The sequence below is a fragment of the Manis pentadactyla genome, chromosome 19 (genome assembly GCF_030020395.1).
Source record: "Manis pentadactyla isolate mManPen7 chromosome 19, mManPen7.hap1, whole genome shotgun sequence".
NCBI classification, from domain to species: Eukaryota; Metazoa; Chordata; class Mammalia; order Pholidota; family Manidae; genus Manis; species Manis pentadactyla.
Window position 1 is genome coordinate 12,506,377 of NC_080037.1, and position 21,241 is coordinate 12,527,617.

At 37.8% G+C, this 21,241-nt stretch overlaps 1 protein-coding gene across 1 annotated transcript in view; it reads left to right on the forward strand.

The window, feature by feature from the left end:
* Positions 1 to 21,109, forward strand: part of AIDA (axin interactor, dorsalization associated) — a 35,186-nt gene extending 14,077 nt beyond the window's left edge. The window contains exons 5-10 of the mRNA XM_036922161.2: positions 3,907 to 3,970; positions 4,187 to 4,293; positions 13,577 to 13,699; positions 16,201 to 16,323; positions 19,012 to 19,129; positions 19,301 to 21,109. Of these exons, the coding sequence (XP_036778056.1) occupies positions 3,907 to 3,970; positions 4,187 to 4,293; positions 13,577 to 13,699; positions 16,201 to 16,323; positions 19,012 to 19,129; positions 19,301 to 19,397 (632 nt within the window). The 3' untranslated portion in view covers positions 19,398 to 21,109. The remainder of the gene's footprint in view (positions 1 to 3,906; positions 3,971 to 4,186; positions 4,294 to 13,576; positions 13,700 to 16,200; positions 16,324 to 19,011; positions 19,130 to 19,300) is intronic.
* Positions 21,110 to 21,241: the final 132 nt, after the last annotated feature.

A 21,241-nucleotide genomic window follows, 5' to 3' on the forward strand; every position in this document is an offset into this window, starting at 1 on the left:
TTAATAATGGTTTTTAAAGTAGCAGCTGTAAACCAAGCACTCAGATAAATCTACTCAGCTACAGTCTGTTAGCTGACCCTTGCCCATGACCTTGTAGCTTGTAAATGCCAAAACTGGGTTTTGACCAGGGTTCTGAGTGACCCTCAAAGCCTTATGTACACTACGCTCTGTTATTAATACCTTAATGGTGTAGCTTCTGAGAGATTATTGACCCATATGTTAGACTGGACTGAAATCTCATTAGTCTTCTATTTCTTGTTTGTTTTTATTTTTTTTAAATTTAGGGATGGGACTGGAAAGGAAAGATAATATTATTGGGGTTCATTTTGTTATATGCTGAATTTATATAGTTCTTTCATTCAGACTTCTTCCTTCTTAGTATTTATTGTCTTTTTAGAATATTTAAATTTGCCGTTGCCTCTTAAAGGAACATAAATATGTGTGTTGTAACTCAGGGTATGCTTTGTAATTTTTAATTGATCACAGCTAGGCACTTGTTACAGTGTCAAGTTTTGCTGTCTGTCAAGTTAATTACTTTATCAGAATCAAACATTTTTTACAAATTGGTATTTGACTCTATTTTAGATTAAGCATTCTTAGGCTCTCCTCTGCCTCTTCTGACTCTAAGGAAAGGAAAATTAATGAATGACTGTACCTTCCAATATGTGGGACTTTGCTGGTTTTTTTTGCTAATATATTTTTCCTTCAGGATATCTCTTGATAATCTTGTCTGAAATTCATGCTAAAACTAGCTAAGATCATGAAAGTACTAGTTGTTTTATTTTCTTGTTTTAATCCTTAGTAATCTTCCACTTACTCAAACATATATCCCCCACCAGCACTCTGTATAATTCCCTTCCATTAATTCATTAAGGCTCCAAAGAAATCCCTCTTTTCTCTGAATGTTTTCTGTGCTCTCTGAAGCTGTAATTAAACTCTACCTCCTGTCTTTTCTGTAAGCACTTTTTATATCCATTATCATTGTCTGTCCTGTATTATTCTCACTTACATTCATTCCTCTCCTCAAGGATATTGTGAATAACCTTTGTATTTTCTCCACAGAGCCTAATTTAGTGCTTTGCCCATAGTATGAACTTAGCAAATTTTTAAGTTGAATAGGTTGCATGTCCTCAGGGAATCTTCTCTCTTACTCTAAAATATAACCTTTCAAATGGGAAGCACCCACTCATTTTGCCTACCACAAAAAAGAAAGAAGTCAGCCACAAAAGCAGAACACATTTTTGTATTTGCTGTCTGTCATTTCTTAGAGTGTAACCTTCAGGAGGGTGGCAGATCATGCTCCATGAGAGCAGGCTGCAAGTGCTGAGGTTTTACTGGTGGAGGGCATGATCCCATGTGAGCTGTGCAGTGGTTGTGCGTGTGTAAGTTCTGCTGGGTGAATCAGTCCCCAAACCATGGTGGATTCATGGTATTACAGTAATACCATCCGTGAAGTTACAAACTTGCTTCTCTTCTTCTCCAAGTCTTCTTAAAATACCAGTGGGTGGAAGAAAAACCTATGTAAAGTTTAAGTAAAACCCAATTTTAAGAGGACATTAGAATCTCTGTATTCCATAATTGGTGAAAATGGAAACTCATCCTACAATTACAGAAAGTGAGAAAGGATCTGTTATTTTTTTCCAAAATTATTCACACAAATTAAATATCTGATATGCTCTATATTTGTAAATACAAAATTATGAGAGGCTATTACACCAAAACAAACATTTCCTTTCCAAAGGATTGATACCTAAGGAAAAATACTGTTTAACTCTTCTATTATAATACAAATGCAAGATATTCTTAATAATGATAGAGATTTCAATTTTTTATTAATGCTTTTTTGTACATATTTTAAGGGTTGGTTTTTTTTCCCCTTTTTAAATTAAAATATGATCATGTCTGTGTTTTCATTTCTGATAGGAACAATAGATTGTCAGTCTTTATCACCTGCTCCTCTATTCTAAAGTATCTAGCACAATACTATGTAAATGATTAACTTACGAGTTGAATTAATAGTTTAGTCACAGTGAGCAATTATGCATCAGATTGAGAAAGGATTTTCTTAAAATATTAAAAATAGTGCTTCTTAGTGACACCTGAAATACTAGGATTCTGGCCAGCTGGATAAGGGAAGCTATGGAGAGAATAAGTTACCATATAATAACATAGGCTTACGTTTATATGTTCTTTAAATTTTCCTGTGCAGTTTCATATATATTACTTAATTCCCTCAACAGTCTGTGAAGGAAGCAATATTCGCATTTTGGAACTGGGGAAACTGAGATTCAGAGTAATGTGAATGCTCAAGTCATTGACATCGTCGTAGGCTAAGATCTGACTATAGGCCTTCTGCCATTTCCCTCTTGCTTATCAAACATCAACTGTACAGTCCATTTTATTCTTTGAACGCGCCAAGCTAGTTCCTGCTCAGCACCCGTGGTTGCTCCAGCCCGTTCTCTAATACTCGGAAAGCCCTTCCCCAGAGCAACGTAAGGACAGCTCCTCTCATTCAGCGCATGGCCACGTGTGTCCAGTGGTTCCGTTTCTAAAGGCTCACCCTGTCCACCTTAGCTGAGCTCCTCCCTCTGCTCCCCTTCCACAGTCTTCCTATTTGTGTCCTTTATAGCACTAATATAGCCTAGGTTATCTTGTTAATTTGTTGCTTGTTTATTGTCTGCTTTTCCTGACTGGGATCTACGATCCATACAGGAGGGCAAGAACCCTCTGTGTTGATCACTGTCATGTCTTGAGCACCTAAAACAGTGTCTGAAACATTATGGGCATTCAGAGCATTTGTTGAGAGGAAGGATGAGGGTAAGAGCTGGACGTGAGGGGAATAAGAATGAATGAGAATCTAGACACAAATCTCAGACTTCTTTTTTACTGAAGGACTTAGTAGGAATGTGTGTATTAGAAGAAATCTGATAAGCAAATCTGACTTCTGTTGGAGTAAATCATGTAATTTTCCAACCTGCGCATTGGGATTTCCTCTTTGGGATGACAATATGCCACATTTGTTTTAGCTCTAAACTGCAGGACTTCAAAATTAGGTTGATTTAATTAAGTACAAAATCATAGGAACTTTTAGGATTGCCCAATTCATACCGTTACTTCATGTTTGTATAATTGCAGGTAGTTACTGGGAACCCATAATGCCAGATAGGAAGTATTAAATTACATAGTACCTCTGTAAGGCGTACATACTTACAGTACCTCTTCAAATGTAGGCAGAATTGTAGAACATCTCTCTTTAAATTTAAGCCAGAATGTAATCCTCAGCCAAAACCATAATATAGGAGGTGGTGCATGTAATTTGAAGACTTCTCTTGAGGACAAATCCCTCTTTGTGTATGTATGTTTGTGTGTGTGTATGTATGTATATATGTACCTATACCTGTGTATGTAATAAACTATCACAAAAGCATATGAGAAATATTACCAATTTTACCAAACTTCCAGTTTTATGGAGTTGAGAGGGAATTTAATCAGAACACAGAGTAAGATATGCTCATGTACCTCTAATCAGTCGTCTCTGATGCCAGTCTTTTAATTGCAGTACTCCAGGGAGGAGGTCTTCTCTTCCTCTGGTGCCCTGTGTCTCACCTTGGGCTTTGTATGTAGAATAACTATTTTGGATTCATTTTCCATGAGGACTCTGAGACTCTGCAACTTACTCTCCTTCAGATCTGACAGCACTCTGAAATTACTGGTAGCATACTATGGATGTTTTCATTTTGCTAGAACCTACAGTGGACAAATGTGTTGTAGCTCTGAGTGACAATAAGATTGGGAATTTCTTTAAAAAGTATTTATGTGCATAGTAAAATTGATTAAAATTAGTCATTTATAATAAAAAATTTTGATTTATGGAAGAATTCATGTTTCTCTTTCTTTTTATTCTAGTCTTAAAGAATATTCTTACATATAATAAAGAATTCCCATTTGATGTTCAGCCTGTCCCCTTAAGGTAAAAAAAAAAAAAATCACCAATATTTGTCTTCTTATTTTATACCCATTTTTAGATGTCTGGATTTTTTATATGAAATTGGTATCATTGATATCAATATAACATTTTATGTCATTTTTTAAATGAACATCTTACCTAGGAAATGAGTAGCTACGAGGCTTTATTTAGTATATTTAGTTTTGTAGCTCACAATATTTTCTGTTCTTTTGCATGTAGAAGAATTTTAGCACCTGGTGAAGAAGAGAATTTGGAATTTGAGGAAGATGAAGAAGAGGGTGGTGCTGGAGCAGGGTCTCCTGATTCCTTTCCTGCTAGAGTTCCTGGTGGGTATCCCTTGTTTAAAAATATATTACTTACATTAGTTCAGGGTCAGATGTTTGGAATTTATTTTGGTTCTTGCCAGTGGGGAGTAAAACCTCCCCAGAACCCATGTCAATCTTGAGCAAATTTTTATGGCCATGTTACTGGCAGTAGCTATTTTGTAAGTGTAGGTTGAAAATATCTTACTATCTGTGTAGGGGGTCCGCACAACCACCAGCAAGTTCTGTTAATCACTCCCAGGACTCAGCATATAGTTGTACTCATGGCTCTGATTTATTTCAGTGAGAGAATACATGACCACATCAACAAAGGGAAAAGGGTGGAGCCTGGAGGAAACCAGGTGACGGTCACCAAGAGCCCTCTCCCAGTGGAGTCTCACAGGACACGCTTAATGCCCCCAGCAACGAATCATAGCGACACGTGTGAAATGTCTCCTAGGGAAGCACCTTAGAGACTCTGCGCCCAGAGCTGGTACTGAGGGCTGATCACAGAGGCACCCTCTGCCCAGCACTGACCTAAATCCCATACTCCCAGAAGAAAGCTGTTACTCCCAACCATATTGTTTGCAGAAACCACTTAGTCAGAGTGACTATTCTGAGCAGAGGATGGTGGGAACCTTCCCCAAATCCAAGTTTTCAGACACTAGGCAAGGGCTGACCTTGTGAGCAGGCCTGTCTGCCTTTCTAAGAATCAGGCCTGCTCCACTGACCCTTCTCTGTACACTATCGTAAGTACTTCTTTAATTAATCACATCCAGGTCATTAAAACTGGACTTGGTAATGGATACTCAGCAAATGCTCTTTTTTTCCACCTTTTGTTTTGGGAAGGCACATAATGTCTGGTACCCTTTTTTATTTATAGAAGATCTTGTTGAGGATCCCCCCTTCTCTGTAAATAACGTAGGCAGGCACCCTGGATAAACTTTTTGTCTCTCCCAATTATCATTTTTACCCTGTTGGTTTTTAAACTGTCTAGTTTTCATTTCTGATAAACTAGTTCAATTTAGGAAGTATAGCAGTAAGCTGTGATATTATGATGCATTTTAAAATAGACTCTAGAAGCTTTATAGTACAGTTAAATATAGTTTGTGTCATTGAGAATACTTTCTAGTCATGAAAGTATAGTAATATCCCAGTATTTTTAATCATCCTTGGAGAGGAGCAGCAACAACATAAGGCTTGAACCAACAGATACTCGGTGTGAGTCTAGGCTCTGACTGTTAGTAGTTGAGTGACTTTGCACCTATTTCTTAAACCAGCCTGACGTAAGATTACTGTGAAGCATAAGTGAGGGGCTGGATGTAGAGCTTTGAGTACAGTGCCGATCACATGCTGACTGTTAATGGTGGCTGCTCTTCTCATCCTGATCTTTCAGTGGAGAATAGCAATACCTACGCTAGGATTATTGGGTAAATGACAGGCACCATAGACAGTAGCCGTTATTGTTAATGTTCCTTTGATACAAGGGCATTATATCCAGTCTGCTTTGTGAAAAGAGAGTTGTATTTCCTCTTGCTTTTGTTGCGTATGTAGGAAATTTCAAGATTGCTGCAAAGGTGAAAGAAATTACTATGCTGTTTTACCAACCAGATAATTGTTATTCCCTTTTCAAACCACTTACTGTAATTGACATAGCTTCCAGTTCTATAAATTACTATCTGATTTGGCTGTTGGCTCACTTACTGTCTTTCCATAGCAAACAAGATCCTTGAAGTAGATGCTGTAAACCATGAAAACCAGAGTAAGGTCTTTGTGGGGTTCAGGTTGCTGAGTTGAAAAGAAACTTCTGCCATCTATTAAATCCATCTGCTCTGCAAGATTAAGCCCAAATGGAATAGATCTTTGTATTCTGACACAGCATTGTGATATGTCACTTCAGAGGTATAGAAAGCTTCCTGAACCCTTTGATTCCTTGAGTTTCCTTTTCCTAAAGTAAGAAAGAGTATGTATAGCTAATTAGCTGTATTTAGTTTGAAGTCATATTGTCCAAGTCCTACCAGTATTATTAAAAAGTGATTTGTAAAATTATATTCATTCAAATTGTCATTGAAACAGCAAGATATTTAACTTCTAATGTACTGTAAAGCAGGAAGGAATTTGTTTTCCTTGCTACCTGAGAGAACCCAAGAGTCTGATGATGCTAAGGCTTTGTCTGTTTTTTGTTGGCAAGATGGTTGGAGGAACTATTGTTACTTTTTATATAACCTTTGTTTTTTTGTAGCTTATTGAATTGCAAGTTTGATATGACTTTTTTAAAAGTCAAGTTTATTGACGTATCATTTACATATATAAAATCCACTCTTTTTGGAGTGCAATTTTATGAGTTTTGACAAATGCATCAGTTGTGTAACTGCCACCAGCATGAAACTGATGAGGAGTGAGGTGTGGATAAGGTATGACCCAGGGTAGTTCTTTCCCATTTAAAATTAAAAATGAATTTAACCATTTCTTGGGTAAAAATTAAAAAAAGATAGTTAAGCTTAGCTCATCTTTCTTGAAGTTAATCTCTTTCCTTTACAAAATTTTTAAAGTTCATAAGGCAAACATACTCAATTTCTGTTAAATAACTGACTTACACCAAAATGAGGTTTAATTTTTCTAAAGGGTGGCATGGTAGATTTCATTTAAATAAATACATAACATATAATATGATTTAAATTGCATATAAATAACATATATAAATTCATAATAGGGTATAAATTTACAACCTCGTATTGTGACTTGAACATTTTTTGACAGGGTTGAATAGTAAAGCTACTAAAATCATAAACAAAGCAATATGACTAACAATAGCCCAAGACACAATTTTCAACATTTTAAAAAACATTTTCTTACTGAAACATGATCAAGCTCAAATATAGGCTTTGCAGTTCTAAATTTATTATATAAATGTGTGTTGGTTTCTTGATCTCTTATATAGGCTTAAATATGCATACACATGTTTATTTTTGAAACTGAAATAAAGAGTGAAATTTACCCCTTTAATGTGAAATCCGTGCTTGGTTTTAACTGCACGAATACTCTGTTCCAAATTGAACTGAAGAGATAAGCAAACATGAATTTCCTTTTCAGCTGAAATGAGGTGTATTTTCTTGCTCACTCATGTAAGAAATTACAAATTGCAGCAAAAGTTTATTGCTTTCTTATAAATGTCAGGACATTCAGACTTCCCCATCATGTCTAGAGACACAGCAGTGAGTGTAATCTTACATGTACCATTAGACCCTGGCTTACAAAGTTCTTCCTCTTCTCTCAAAGTGTTAAGTTCTCAGGCTGGACTGAAGAGTCAGAGGAGTCCCTCGCCCAGCCATGTATTTGTATTCTAAGGATAGGAACATACTGTTTGGTTTTTTCTCTAGTTCTCTAGGGCAGTTTTCAGTAAGATTTGAGACTTGTTTTTTAGTTTAAGCTTTCCTTTTACAGCTTAATTCTTTTCTTTTAAATCCAAGAATCCTGTCACTCGAAGGCAAAAAAGGTTTTCTCCAGAGCTTTGCAGAGACTGGTTCATGTGAAATGTCTGCTAAGTAGGCTAAGTCCTGCAGCCCTTCATGTTCAGAGCACCCAGCAACATCGGGATTACTCTTTTTTCCAAGTACTCCGGCAGTTCACTTCTCAGTTCAGATACCTGCTGCAAACTCTTCCTGCTTGCTATAGGAAATGATGGATTGCCCTTTTTAAACTAGCATTTCTATAAGAAGCACATGCCCACTGACCCATTCCAGATTTGTGGGTGTGTTTTTATTACGTTATTGTTTTCCAAACAGTGATACTCTTAAGTCCACCATGGGTCAAATCACATGTTTGTGATACACTGAAATGAAATTCAGTAAATGTCTATTAGGTGTTGATAAAGAAAATTAAGTAAGAGTCAATATACTCATATGTCCTTTATGTGTACAAACAACTTTGATTGTATAATTTTAATTTCACAGACCTAGGTACAATATTACTTTAACGATAATGGCTGCTAAGATTTTTTCAAACTTTTAAAGTAATTAAAAAATGAACAAACTTGCAATTTTTAATTCTTTGTCTTGGAAGTTTAGAGGAACCCATGTTCCTCAGCTGCTAACCAATTATTAGCTAAAAGACACTGTGTATTTATTTTAATATTTTACCACAATTTCTCCCTCTAAATTGAATTCAGTATTTCAAACAAATAAATGGTCTCCGTAACTTTTTATCTATGTGCAATGTAAATTGCAAAGATTCTCTATTGCTAGAATTTGAAGACTCATTTAATACTTTATCTACCATTTGCCAAATACTTTGGCAATTCTGAGCAATGTCATTATCTTAAATTGTGTTTAAAATTATCCCAGAAGAACTGTTTTTCCTGAGAGAAAAAGATTCTGCTTAAATACAAAGCATTATCGTGTATATCCTTTTATTACACTTTAACAGCATGAAGAAATGTACACTTAGAAAAAATTGGCTGACAGAGTATGTGAGTTTATAATAAATCTAAAACAGTGAAAACTAACAGCATATATATACTATCACATATACATGGTACTGCTTAGTTCACATTTTGGACACCCAATTGAACCCTGTTCTAAGTGTGGATACAAAAATATATAGTGTTTGTTTATAATATTTAATTTCTGAAGCACCAGGGCAAAATAAGAACCAGTTCCCCTGTCATTGTAGTACCAGTGCCTGTGGCAAACACTTGTGCAATTGCATAACATGCCAAGCAAATAAACCAGTAAACTCAAATCAGTGTTTCCAAAAGATGTACCCTCAGTGAGTTTCTGAGACAGCATTGCCTCCTTAGGCTCTGGTCTAGGAGATATGCCACTGTTTTCAAACTAAGACCATCATGCTATTTCCCATTTTGGACCAGAAGGGAAAAAAACTCTTTATTGTGATGTATGATATAAGCAATGGCAATTTTTAAAAAGCGAAACTAATATGATGAAAAAAGGGTGTCTGTCTTCCCTTTTATATGTAAGGACAGAGTCTTAAAGGATTTTCCTGACTTCCATTTCCGTACAACTTGTGTTTTCTGCTGTGGCCTTAACGGATCCCTGAGTCCCTGGCTGGTGGGCAGTCCGAGTCTGCTTCTCCATAATCTCTCCTGTCCAGAGTCTTTGGCCCCACGCACGAACTCCTCAGCATGGAGAGGGCCTCCTCACGTGAGGCACAGATGGGCGATGAGGGGCCGCAGGTGCCGACTGCCGGAGGGAGACTGCCGGCCACGGGCCACCTCGCCAGCCCTCCGGGCACTCGCTGCCTGGCATGCAGCCCTCCTCACCCTCCCCGTGGTGGCATGACTGTAACAAACTCGACCCCAAGTCTGCACTGTTGCTTAGACATTTCCGCATGCCTTAGAAACATTCTGGAAGGCCAGTCTTTGTTTAATACACTTAGCCATTTCTGTGATGTCATTTAGAGCTGCTTTTCATTTCATCTGCAAGAGTTTTGACACTAGTACCTCGGTGAAGAAAGCCACGAGTCGTGGCAGTGTCAGCATTTTCTGTTTGTACAAGAGCGGCGCCAGCTGTTGGTGGCTCCTCTGCAGATGCCAGCTCTTCAGCCGTAGAGATGAAGACCACGCATGAGGCCTCTGCTTGGGGTGGGGCCTTTGCCGCCGAAAAAGCTTACTTGATCTTCACTGTCATTTATTGGCCTTACAAATGCTACAGCCTGACACTTCCTGGCAAAGCCTGTAGATTTAACAGAGAAGCTGTTTCTGTCTTTTATCGCAATGCCTCTTGAGCATCACGTGGAATATCAGCAGTGTGTCAGCTTACCGTACCATTTGAGAGTGGAACCTTTTCAGTTTCTCATATGGCATTTTGTCCTGGACACTTACAGTTTCACATACTGGCATTATTAGATGCTCACCAACTGTGTGACTTCTTCTGGACATTAAATTCTGCTATTAAGTAATTTACTTTCTGCGCCTTTTTAACTGAATATGATATTTTTTTTAAAAGCTTCCCTCTCTTTATCTTAAATAGCTGTTAGAATCTCCAAACAACCAGCAGCTTCAGTTGTCAGTGGTTAAGTGACTTCGTGGTTGGCTGCATTCACAGCTGCATTTGTCAAGTGCCCTCTGTGGATGATGAGTGGTCGAATAGGACAGCTTGGACTACCAGCCCGGTACAACCTAGTGATCGTTTCATCATCAGGATGGACTTGTGTGGGTCCTGCATTGCACTAGTGCAGTGAAATGGCCTCTGAAGTTTGTGATTCATTGTTGCTACCTTATCAGAATAGTCTGTAGGCTTGGGATCTTCCTCTCCTATCTTATACCTCTTCAGAAGCCACTCTGCATTGGAGAATTCCCTTCAGTTTTCTTTGGCAGTAATAGAACCTGTTTGCTCCAGTTGGTGGTACAAGGTGGGGGTCAGGGCAGGTAACCCAGAAGAGGCTGTGTCGTCTGGCTAACATCCCTGCAGTGTTAGAGCTCACCAGCTATCGACAGCTGCCCTGTTGTGCATAAAAAACTGTAAATGGATCCAACCAAATGAGCATGATCTTACTGCCTATGTCTGGATGAGGCTTAAAGCCCTGTAATAAAGTCACTGTGGGGGCTACCAGTCTCTGCTCATCACTGTGAACGTGCATTGCCCTGTGCAAAGTTCAAATGGCATTTATTCTTTCTTAATTACTCTTTTGGAGCCTCTAGCCACTGCTCAGGCACACCCTGGGATTCTCCAGAACCCTAGTTGAGAAACTCTGGTTTAGACAGTTAGCTGCAGCATCTAGAGCTTTCTGTATTTAAAAGTGTGAGGCAGAAGTAATGCCCCCCTAAAGATGTGCATATCCCAATCCTTAGAACTATGAATATGTATATTACATGGCAAAAAGGTCTTTGTGGGTGTGATTATGTTAAAGACTGAGATAGAGGTTATCCTGGAGGTCCTTTTTGGGCTTTGTGGACAATTAAATTAAGAAATGGTAAATGAGACGTGGTTAGAAGCATGGACTCTGGAGCCAGACTTCTGTGTGATAATGGACAAGTTACTTAAGTGTGAATACCTATGTCACTTTGTGAAAATTCATTCAGCTGTGCTTAAGAGTCTGAACACTTGAATATGTATATTACCCTTCAGTATAAGGGTTTTTTTTTAAAAGGCAAGCCACTGAAAAACTGCTTGCAAGATGTACCCAACAAAAGGCTTTTATCAAAATATTATAGAACTCCAACAACTGAATAAGAAGAAGATGAACATTTCAGTAGAAAAATGTGCAAAATAATTGGACAGACACTTCAGAAAAGAGGAAACCCAAATGCTCATTCTAAAATGAAGAGGTGCTCAGCCTCTTTAATCATTGGAGAAATGCACATTGAAGCTAGATCAACATTTCTCCACACCTAAACTGGCTAAAGAGAAATCTCTGAAATTACAAGTGTTAAGGAGGATGTAGAGCAGTTGGAATTGTGCTATGAGTAGAAATTGCCAAGTCCTTCACCACCGCTTTGTAAAACAGTTGCCATTCCACAGTAAACATGAAGGTAATGTACCATGGGATTCAGCATTTCCACTCTTGGAAATGTGTGCTTTTGTGCACCAGATTTGTGTACAAGAATGTTTCTAGCAGCGTTGTTAACAATTTCCAAAAAACTTGAAGCAACTCAAATGCCTATGGACAGAAGAATGGATACATAAATGTGGTATATTTATTTATACAACCTACATACTATTGCCTAGTAGTATATAATCATAAAAAATGCAAAATTACAGCTACTGGCAACAACTTGGATAAATCTAAAGTTCAAAAGCAGGCAAAACATTACATAGGGATGCTTTTTGTAGTTATTTTAAAAACCACAATAGTGGGGAGGGATTAGGAAGAGCATTGGGAGCATTGGGTGGGGATAGAAGGGAGATCTTGGGATGTTTTAATTTTTGACCTAAGTGGTTTTGTGGATGCTTGCTTTCTGGTTTTATTTGCTTTTCTGTGTGTTAGATTTCACAATTAAAATTTTTAAAAAGAAATAGTACAGCAAGAGACCTTTTATCTTTTAAGAAAACTTTTAAATATTGAAAGTGTGTTAAAATGTGGCAAAATGTAAAAAACCTATTTTACATGGAAAGGTAATGTTATTTTACTTTTGAAATGATATTGAACACTGCTTTGAAGTGTTCCATTTTGGTTTTCTACTTTGTATAATTCTGACATTTAATTAGGCAAACATTTTCTTTAATAAGTATCACCAGTAAGGACTCTTAGATTTCTCTCATAACTTCCATATCATAAAATTCACTCAATGTAAGTATACAATTCTATACAACACTTGGATTAATCAAAATCTATCAGTTTGACACAATTTGAGATTATTTCCATCACACCCCAGAATTCCCTCAAACCTGTTTGCAATTAAATTTAATATGATGTAAGTAATGTGATCGACTTGCTTCATGATTACGAGTAGGGTGGCCCATTGTTGCATAGAACCTTGAACAGTGTCAGTGAAAGTCCATCATGGATATTAGGTTTGATAGTTTGAGGTACTATGTCCATAGTAAATCTAACAACAGTTAGATTAACTGTTGTGTGAACATCTAGTCTCCATAGATGATTTGAGATACATGAACAAGCGGTACAGTTGATTTCTTCCTTCATGTCATTTTATTGACCAGAAATGCTCCTGTGTGGGTTCTGAGTGGTTCTCAATTTTTAAAAATTTAATTGATAATATGGAAAAGATTTCAAACATAAGGTTGCTCTTGTATGGCTTTCTCAGTAGGAATAATTTCTGAGAGAATAAATCATACAGAATAAGATGAAGAAAGGAGTAGGCAATTAGACCGTATCAGTTATCGATGAAACACATAAATAGTAAATTCTAAGTTATTTCCTCTCCTCCATCATTAGTAACTACAGGATTTGTTGACTATGGCATTAAATTTTTTTCAGACTTTCAGGTAATAAATTTAAAATTCTTTTTCTGTCTTTGTTCTACCACTTCCCATTGAGATATGAAGTATAATTTATATGTATATATGTGAAGTATATAATATGTTATGCCTAATTGTGTGTAATTTGTTATTGGGCTTCCTGGAGTGAGTTGAATTTTTAACAAACTTGAGTTAATAATTTATGCTTTAGTGCTGAATATGAGGTATGGCAGTACAGATGTGTCTTGTGTCTAATTAAATATTTGTCTGAAAAAATGACCCCTCGTGTGAGAGGGTTTTGGAAACCAAAATAATGTCTGGCTAGTTGCTAAGTCAGTTAAGAGCAAGGCTGTATCTCCTCTGTGTTGTTAAAATATTTACTTTGAAATTATTGGTGGAGCTCATTTTTATTGCGGTTTCTCTGTTGCCAGGTACTTTATTACCGAGGTTGCCGTCAGAACCAGGAATGACGTTACTCACTATCAGAATTGAGAAAATTGGTCTGAAAGACGCTGGGCAGTGCATTGATCCCTATATTACAGTTAGCGTCAAGGGTAAATAACTGTCTGCATTTTTTCCCAAAATGTTGCTTTTCATTTGGGACATTGGGCGGGGCTGGCTCTTCTATATGTGACAACTCAGTTTAGTTCATTCTGCGATGAGGTAATATCCCTGGGAAGAGGTCTCATTCCTTCACCAAACATTTCTGGGAGATTTACTAAAAATACTTTGGCTGTTTATAACTGCCATTTGCTTTTGAGTTTTCCTTTGTATGTCTTTTTATTCTCAGAATTCTATCCAAGGTGCTGAGTAGACAAGCACAGTCTTTAACAGCAGATACATCCTTCTGGAAACAGCTTTCAAAAAAGGTCCCCCACTCCCAAGGCCATGTGGTTGTCTTTGCAGAGCCCAGTGCTTTTCCCGTGGCCCTGCTTTAGGCCCCCTCCTTCCTGCCCTGGGAGGTGTGTGTGCAGCAGAGCCCTGCAGAAGTGGACGAGAGGCCTCCAGTGGATCATCAGTGGGGACAGGAAAATAGGGCACATCCATAAACATCCATCCCCTGAATGCAGTCCTGTGGGACACTGAAAAAGTGATGTATTTCTTATCCTGAACTACAGTACCGTGGTTGTTAAGCATGATTATCCTTAGGCTTTGTTTTCTTCTACTGTCCAGGGTAACAAACCATTTATTCCTTGGAAACTTTTTCAAAGTCTTCGGTTTAAGAAGGAAACACAGTGGTTGAATTGTTTTGTTGTTGCCAAGTATTTTATACAGCACTGTATTTGTGAAGCACTCAGTGGTCTCTTAAAAATAATTATTGGATGATTGAGGATGAACTTGTCATGCTATTATTCAGAAATAACTACACAGTTGATCCAATCCACAGTTAATCTGCAGCCTGAGGCAAATCAAAGAAACAGATACTGACTGAAATTAAATAGGGGGGAGTTTTTAATCAATCAGAGAAACAAATTTAGACCCATGGATTCATTAGTACCACATAAAATAAGGAATTCAGCCACAGAGAAGAATTTTAACCAGGAGAGACTGCGATCCACAGCATTAATGCTATAATACTTGAATATTTTAGCAATAACAATTTGTTATTAGTTATCAAATCCATGCTCTACTGGAGAGTATTTATACCCAACATTATTTTGAAAGGCTATTTGCAAAACCACATATTTCATTTGGGAACATACAAAAAAAATGTGATGATAATGTGGTAGATATTATGTTACCTTTGCATGCCTGTTGAACTGAAACATGTTTGTGTAAATATTTTTAAGAACTGAAATAGTCAAAATGTTCTAAACTGTTTTAAGTTCCCTAACATGGATCTGTTGAATGATACAGAAACACTAAGTAGTTATTATAAATGAGTCCATGTTGAATTTGGTGAAATGGGAAGATTCCTGGCTCCAAGAAATTAAAACCTTACACCACACATAGTGTATTATCTGGTTGTAAATCAAATTTATGTTATAGCAAATACAACCAGAATTTAGGTAATATATATAAGAATTATTATTTATGGAAAGGTTTCATAAGCACCTTTCATGTCCATTGTTTGGTCTTCCCACTTGAATACAACAGGGAAATCCTGATAACATCAGATTTAAAGGCCTTCCCATGCCATGCCCCGATCAGCATTGGAAAGTAGGGGTAAGGGTCCCACTGTGGAATATTATACACATTTCAAGTTTTTATTTGCACACAAAATATAGTGGCATATTCCTTAGAGAAGACAAAAAGTTCTTTCACCTCTTAACTATAAAACTGCCTGGCAGGGTAACAGTCACAGATGATTCTTATTTTCCAGAGAATGATCGGAAGCCTCCAAGCCCGTCCGGCCCTCCCCAGAAACCTGCTAGATCCAGGTGACACTGGTCGAACTATCTAGAGCCTGCGTAGGATAGATTGATTTGCCTGGTCATTGACCTTTTTTAATGAGAAAATGTGTCCCACATCAGCAGACAGCTAATTACCTAATAATACATAAAACATGGCCATCACAGGGACCAGAGGATGTGGAAATCACTGTGGAATGGAGAAACCCAAGTAGGACTTTTTCAACCCTCAACCAGCCCCACCTCGCCACACTCCTTAAAAAGCCTCTTCTGTTGCTGAGCCGGGAGACGGATTGGAGCTGGCCTCCTGGCCCCTTGCTCGGCCTCCTGCAGTAAAGCTCGCTCATTTGCCAGGGCCGGTATCCTGTGTTTGGCTTAGGGTGTGCTTGGGGCAGTGGGCCCTTGTTCGGTTACAACTGTGCAGGATCAAACTGTGTTGCCTTCCCGCTTCCTTTTGTACCCATTTCAGGGAAGGGCTTTCTCCTCCCATCCCTGTGGTCCCCCACCTTCTCTCTCCTCAGCTCCCTCCACGTACCTCTGGAAACCAGCATCTCTGCAGGCACCTGCTCACACCAAAGTGAGTGTCTGTTACCTGAGACTCTCCTCTTAGCTCTTGCCGGGATTCTCTAGGGAATACAACCTTCTGCTTTTTGTGAGTCTGTATATTTGACTTCTCCTAAGTAGACACCTTTTTTCCTTTCTAGATCTGAATGGCATAGATTTGACTCCTGTGCAAGATACTCCTGTGGCTTTGAGAAAAGAAGATACATATGTTCATTTTAATGTGGACATTGAGCTCCAGAAGCATATTGAAAAATTAACCAAAGGTTGGTTTGTAATTGTGAATAATTGGCTTATATCCAGAGTTCTCATCTTGTTAATGAGGTATTATATTATCTAGTTTTATAATAAATAACAGTTACATAATGTGCTTTAAAAGTAAAATTTTATCATCTTCAACAGCAAAACAATGAAAGCTTCCCTCAAACTAAAGAGCTGGGGGAGGCCGGAGGAGCTCCCTAAGGCTCCCTGATTAAGTCTCTAAAAACTGAAAGAACAAGTGTTTTGAGGTGTTTTTTTTGCAGCTGAATTTATTGATTTATATGGGTAGAAAAGACACCATAACTTGTAGTTAGTTAGCAGGAAGATGGGAGGGGACAAAAGCAAATCTGTGAAAAGGTGAAGTTCCATTTCCAAGTTAAACAGTTCCTCGGATTAAACGCTTCTCCAGTCCTCTGGCCCAGCGGGAGTATCTCTGGAAGGAAGACGTTAGCATCCCTTTCTCACCAGAGAGTTGGTTGCAGTTTTTAGATTTTCAGCCCTGCAGGAAACTGGCACAAGGTAGAGAAGTGCCCTTTGAACGATGGCCACCTCCTCGAGAGTACTTGGTATTTTCCCTCTCGGATCTGGTGCTGCTGTGCCCCTGCAGAGCCTCGTTATCCCGAGCTTGTGTGCGAGCAGAGGCCGAACAGCAGCAGGAATTGTTCAGCACAAGGAGACGGGGCAGCCCCGACCTCCCCACTCTGGAACTGTGGGGTGGGACCCAGCAGTGTAGTTTAGAAGGCTTTCCAGGTGATTCTGAAAAACACCAAGGTTTCAGGTCACTGTGTTAGAAGAACACATAGCACGTGCTTACGAAATAATGTTGAAGGCATGCCTGCTGCATAAAAACATTAATAAAAGAATATTTTCCATTGCTTTGAGAAATGCTTCTGATATGGTGGAGGAGTATTTCATGGGCTAACTTTCCTATTTTTTTGAGCTGTGTTTTCGATGACTTACAAGGTGCTAAAAGTAGAACTATATTCAGAATTTGACTCGCTTCATTTTGTTCACTTTGAATTTATTATGTACAGTTACTGTGGTTTTAATGGATATGAATGCTAATGAACATACTGTCTTCATGTTCACAAGCATTTCAGTTACTCTTCGGAGGCTTTTCTCACTTCATGTTTTGTTTTCTTTGTACTTTGAAGTACAAAGCACATTATGCAGACCAGGGATGCAGAAAATATATAATCTATTGGTGCAGATGAATAATAAAAAATTATTTTAGTTCCTTAAAATGATGTTATTATATTTGGACTTATATTGTTTTCAAATGAGACTTTATTTTCACATTTATTCAGACTTCATACATAGACATGGCAAGGAGATGGGTTCCATAGCCGAAGAGACTAAGAAATGTAATTGTCTATCTTAAAAGCCTGTGAGGTTTTTTTAATAGAGTGAAACAACTCTGTTACTGCTGTGGAAGGGAGAAGAGAGCCACCTTTATGAGGGTATGGTGGGGTCATATACTTGGGGTGCAAAGTCACCAGTAGCCTAGCCACGTAATCCTTTTGTGTGTGTGTTTTGGGAGTAGTTGGCTAAATGCGACCCTCTTTCCCTCACCCACATCCCATTGTCTCTTGGGAATTTGGTTTTCTTCCTTCTCTTGACATGCAGGGTATTACATTTGGACCCAAGTGCCAGGGCTGCATATATATTTCTGAATATTGTTAAACCTCTAGTCACTTGTGAGTTTTGTTATCAGTGAAAGCATTAGATGTATGTTGTCTTTAAAAGCTGAGCAAGGTCCAGCACTGCTCTGATTAAGGGGTATTAGTAAGTAGCCAGTTAAGAGTGAGACCCCAACTTCCTTCCATCTGTTTCCATGCCTTTAGAACGAAATGTACTTGGCTACATTGATGAGACAACTTACTGTTCTAGTTTTTTCTTTGGGGAGGTGGGGAGAGCTTATCTGTTGGGCTTTTAGAGGAGAAAACTATCTAAACTTTTCATTATTACTTGTTCATCAGGAGGGTGGTAGGGGTCTGGGGTGGAATAGCTTGCCTTCTTTAGACTTTATCCTCCATAGTGGTATCTTTACACAAACATATATAATCATGGGGGTTGGGGGAGACAGATGCTTTGAACACTGGAAAAGGTGTTAGGAAACAGGTTAACATTTAAAAGCTTGAACCAGCATATGATTTATATTGTTTGAACTCCAAAACATTCAAAAATTCAGCTGTGGGGTTTTTGTTGCAGGGGAGGAGAAATGATTTAAGCTTGATTTTTTTTTTTTATTTTATTTGGGTGAATGCTTTTACATGCCTTTTCTACCTAATGAGTTTCTATGGATAATATTAATACTTAACAGGTATCTTCTGTGTTCTTTTTTTGGTATTTAGTATTTTATATTCTTAAGTAATTTTATATTCAGTGTATTTTATATTCTTCAGTAATTTATGATTCTACCTGTATATGAACTTGAATACATTCTTGAGTCAGTCTAGCTCAAGAAGTTTTGCTCTATTTTGTAGAAATGGATGATATGGACAATGTTACTCCATTCACAGGTGTTTTGGGTGACAACCACAGTCTTAATCATCAGAGAGATTGTTTGACAAAGGTGACTTCGTAAAATTAAACCAGTTGTTTGTTTATGTGCTTCTGGTGATCAAAGAAAATGTGTTGACACACTGGAAATGGGCTGTCTGTGGCTTATGTGGTTTGCTTTAATTCCTTAGGTGCAGCTATCTTCTTTGAATTCAAACACTACAAGCCCAAAAAAAGGTTTACCAGCACCAAGTGTTTTGCTTTCATGGAGATGGATGAAATTAAACCAGGGCCAATTGTAATAGAATTGTAAGTGATGCATGTACAAAACTAGTACTAATTTCATGGTGTAGAATTGTTAAGTGATGCACGTACAAAATTAGTACTAATTTCATGGTGACTAGCATTTCTTAATGTGTGACATTGAAACAGATAAATTATCAAAATATTTTAAACAATGTTTTATCCGACTGGTTACAGATACAAGAAACCCACTGACTTTAAAAGAAAGAAATTGCAATTACTGACCAAGAAACCACTTTATCTTCATCTACATCAAACTTTGCACAAGGAATGATCCTGACGTGAATAACCTGGAACTTCTGTGAATTTTATCACTCAGCAGAAACCATCATAGCTGTGTGGCTTATCCACCCTTCAGCAGGCAGGAAGCAAGCTGTGCCCTTGCCCGTAGGCCAGAGTGAGTCCATTGCAAAGCTCTACCACAGGATTCGGTCTAGCACATCACTGACATAGAAGACTCCTTTGGATACAGGCTTATTGTAGATTCTGAAACATGTTTTTACTTTTCTATTAATTGTGCAATTAATATTCTCTTTTCTAATTTACCACTACTCCTGCCCTGCTTCCTGGAACAGCACAGGTGTGGGTAGGATGTGCTCATCTTCAAAATTAATACAGCAATAAGAATGTGTTGGAGTTTACACATCTGTTCACTTCTGCTCCAGTATGCTCTTTTTGTTTGTTTTTGAGTTAATGTCAAACTTTGGGCTGATGTGGGTAGGATAGTATGAAACTGCTTTGAGAGGAATTGGACTAATTATGCTGCCCAAGTTCTGGAAATTTTTAGGCTGCTCCTCAGAGATGGCCTAAGTTCACCCTGATTGCATAGTTCCTGCTTAGAAACAGTGTGCCTTGGCCAGATCAGTATCCTATATGGGAGTGTTCCAGACTGTAGCTGTGATTTTTCCAGATGACCAGATGGTTTTTCTGAAAGTGAGCATATTCTTAGTCATGTTGATTAGCTGTTCTTCTACATCACATTGTTCTTCTGTCTGGTAGTGATTCTAGGATTAATGAGGGAACCATCTCAGAATCACAGATTTTTAGATGGGTTTACAATGTCTTCTAAATCATATAATCTGAAAATAATTTGAGTCAGATCTGAACGAGATACTGCAGGAATAACTGCTGTTTTTGACAACTGATTGTGAAACCTTAAAACCTGCATACCTCTTCTTACAGTAATGAGTATGCAAAATCTGGAGATACTCTATTTTTTTTTTTATATATATAGGTAGATAGGAGTGCCATTTATTTCCTATTTAGATATACTGACATCCATATGGAAATATGCAGGTCATTAGCTTATTATAATTTGACTATTTACATTACTTTTGACTTAACGGGGCATAAAACCTTTCATAGTACACACAAAGTGGATATTTGATACACAGAACATTAAGATTCAGGGTGGGCTTTCTGTGGGTTAGAATATGAGCTCACATATTTAATGTTCACTTTTAAGTGACCAATGCTAGCATAAGGGGAATGCAGTACCAGTACTTGGCCTATATTTAAGCTAGTATAATAACCCTAGTCAAATTCAATGTTTACTTTTTAAAACAAGTAACCACAATTAAGTTGTTCTAGCCCTGGCACATGACGACAGCTAGTCTTTCAGTTGTCTGTTAGGTCAGTTCTGTTCATGATGGATGTTAAAAACAGTATGAGCCTGAAAGAATTCTCAACCAAATTTAGTCTTGTCTCTGATGTTGATTAGATTAATTCCAAAAATGATTCAATCCACAATAGCTTGAGGGGATGAAGAATTTGCCTTAATAAATTACTTTGTTGTTCATGCAAATCCTAGACTGTAAGCTCCTCAAGGGGCAAGAACCACATGTTCTCCTTGTCATGTAAATTTTCTAAGGTGCTTGGCAGCACTCTGTACCCTGTGGAGTACTCAGTACCTTTTGTTTGATGTTGCTGAGAAGACCTCAAAAATAATCCCTTAAAAAACCTACTATTAAAATGTAGCAAACCTGATACATTGTTCTTTTTTTCAGACCGTAACACGTACATTTTAAAGTGATGATTTATATGAAGATGCATCAGCTGTTATTCACATAAGTATGGTTTATATGAACTACACAAGCCCTTAATCAGTATTAAAAAGCT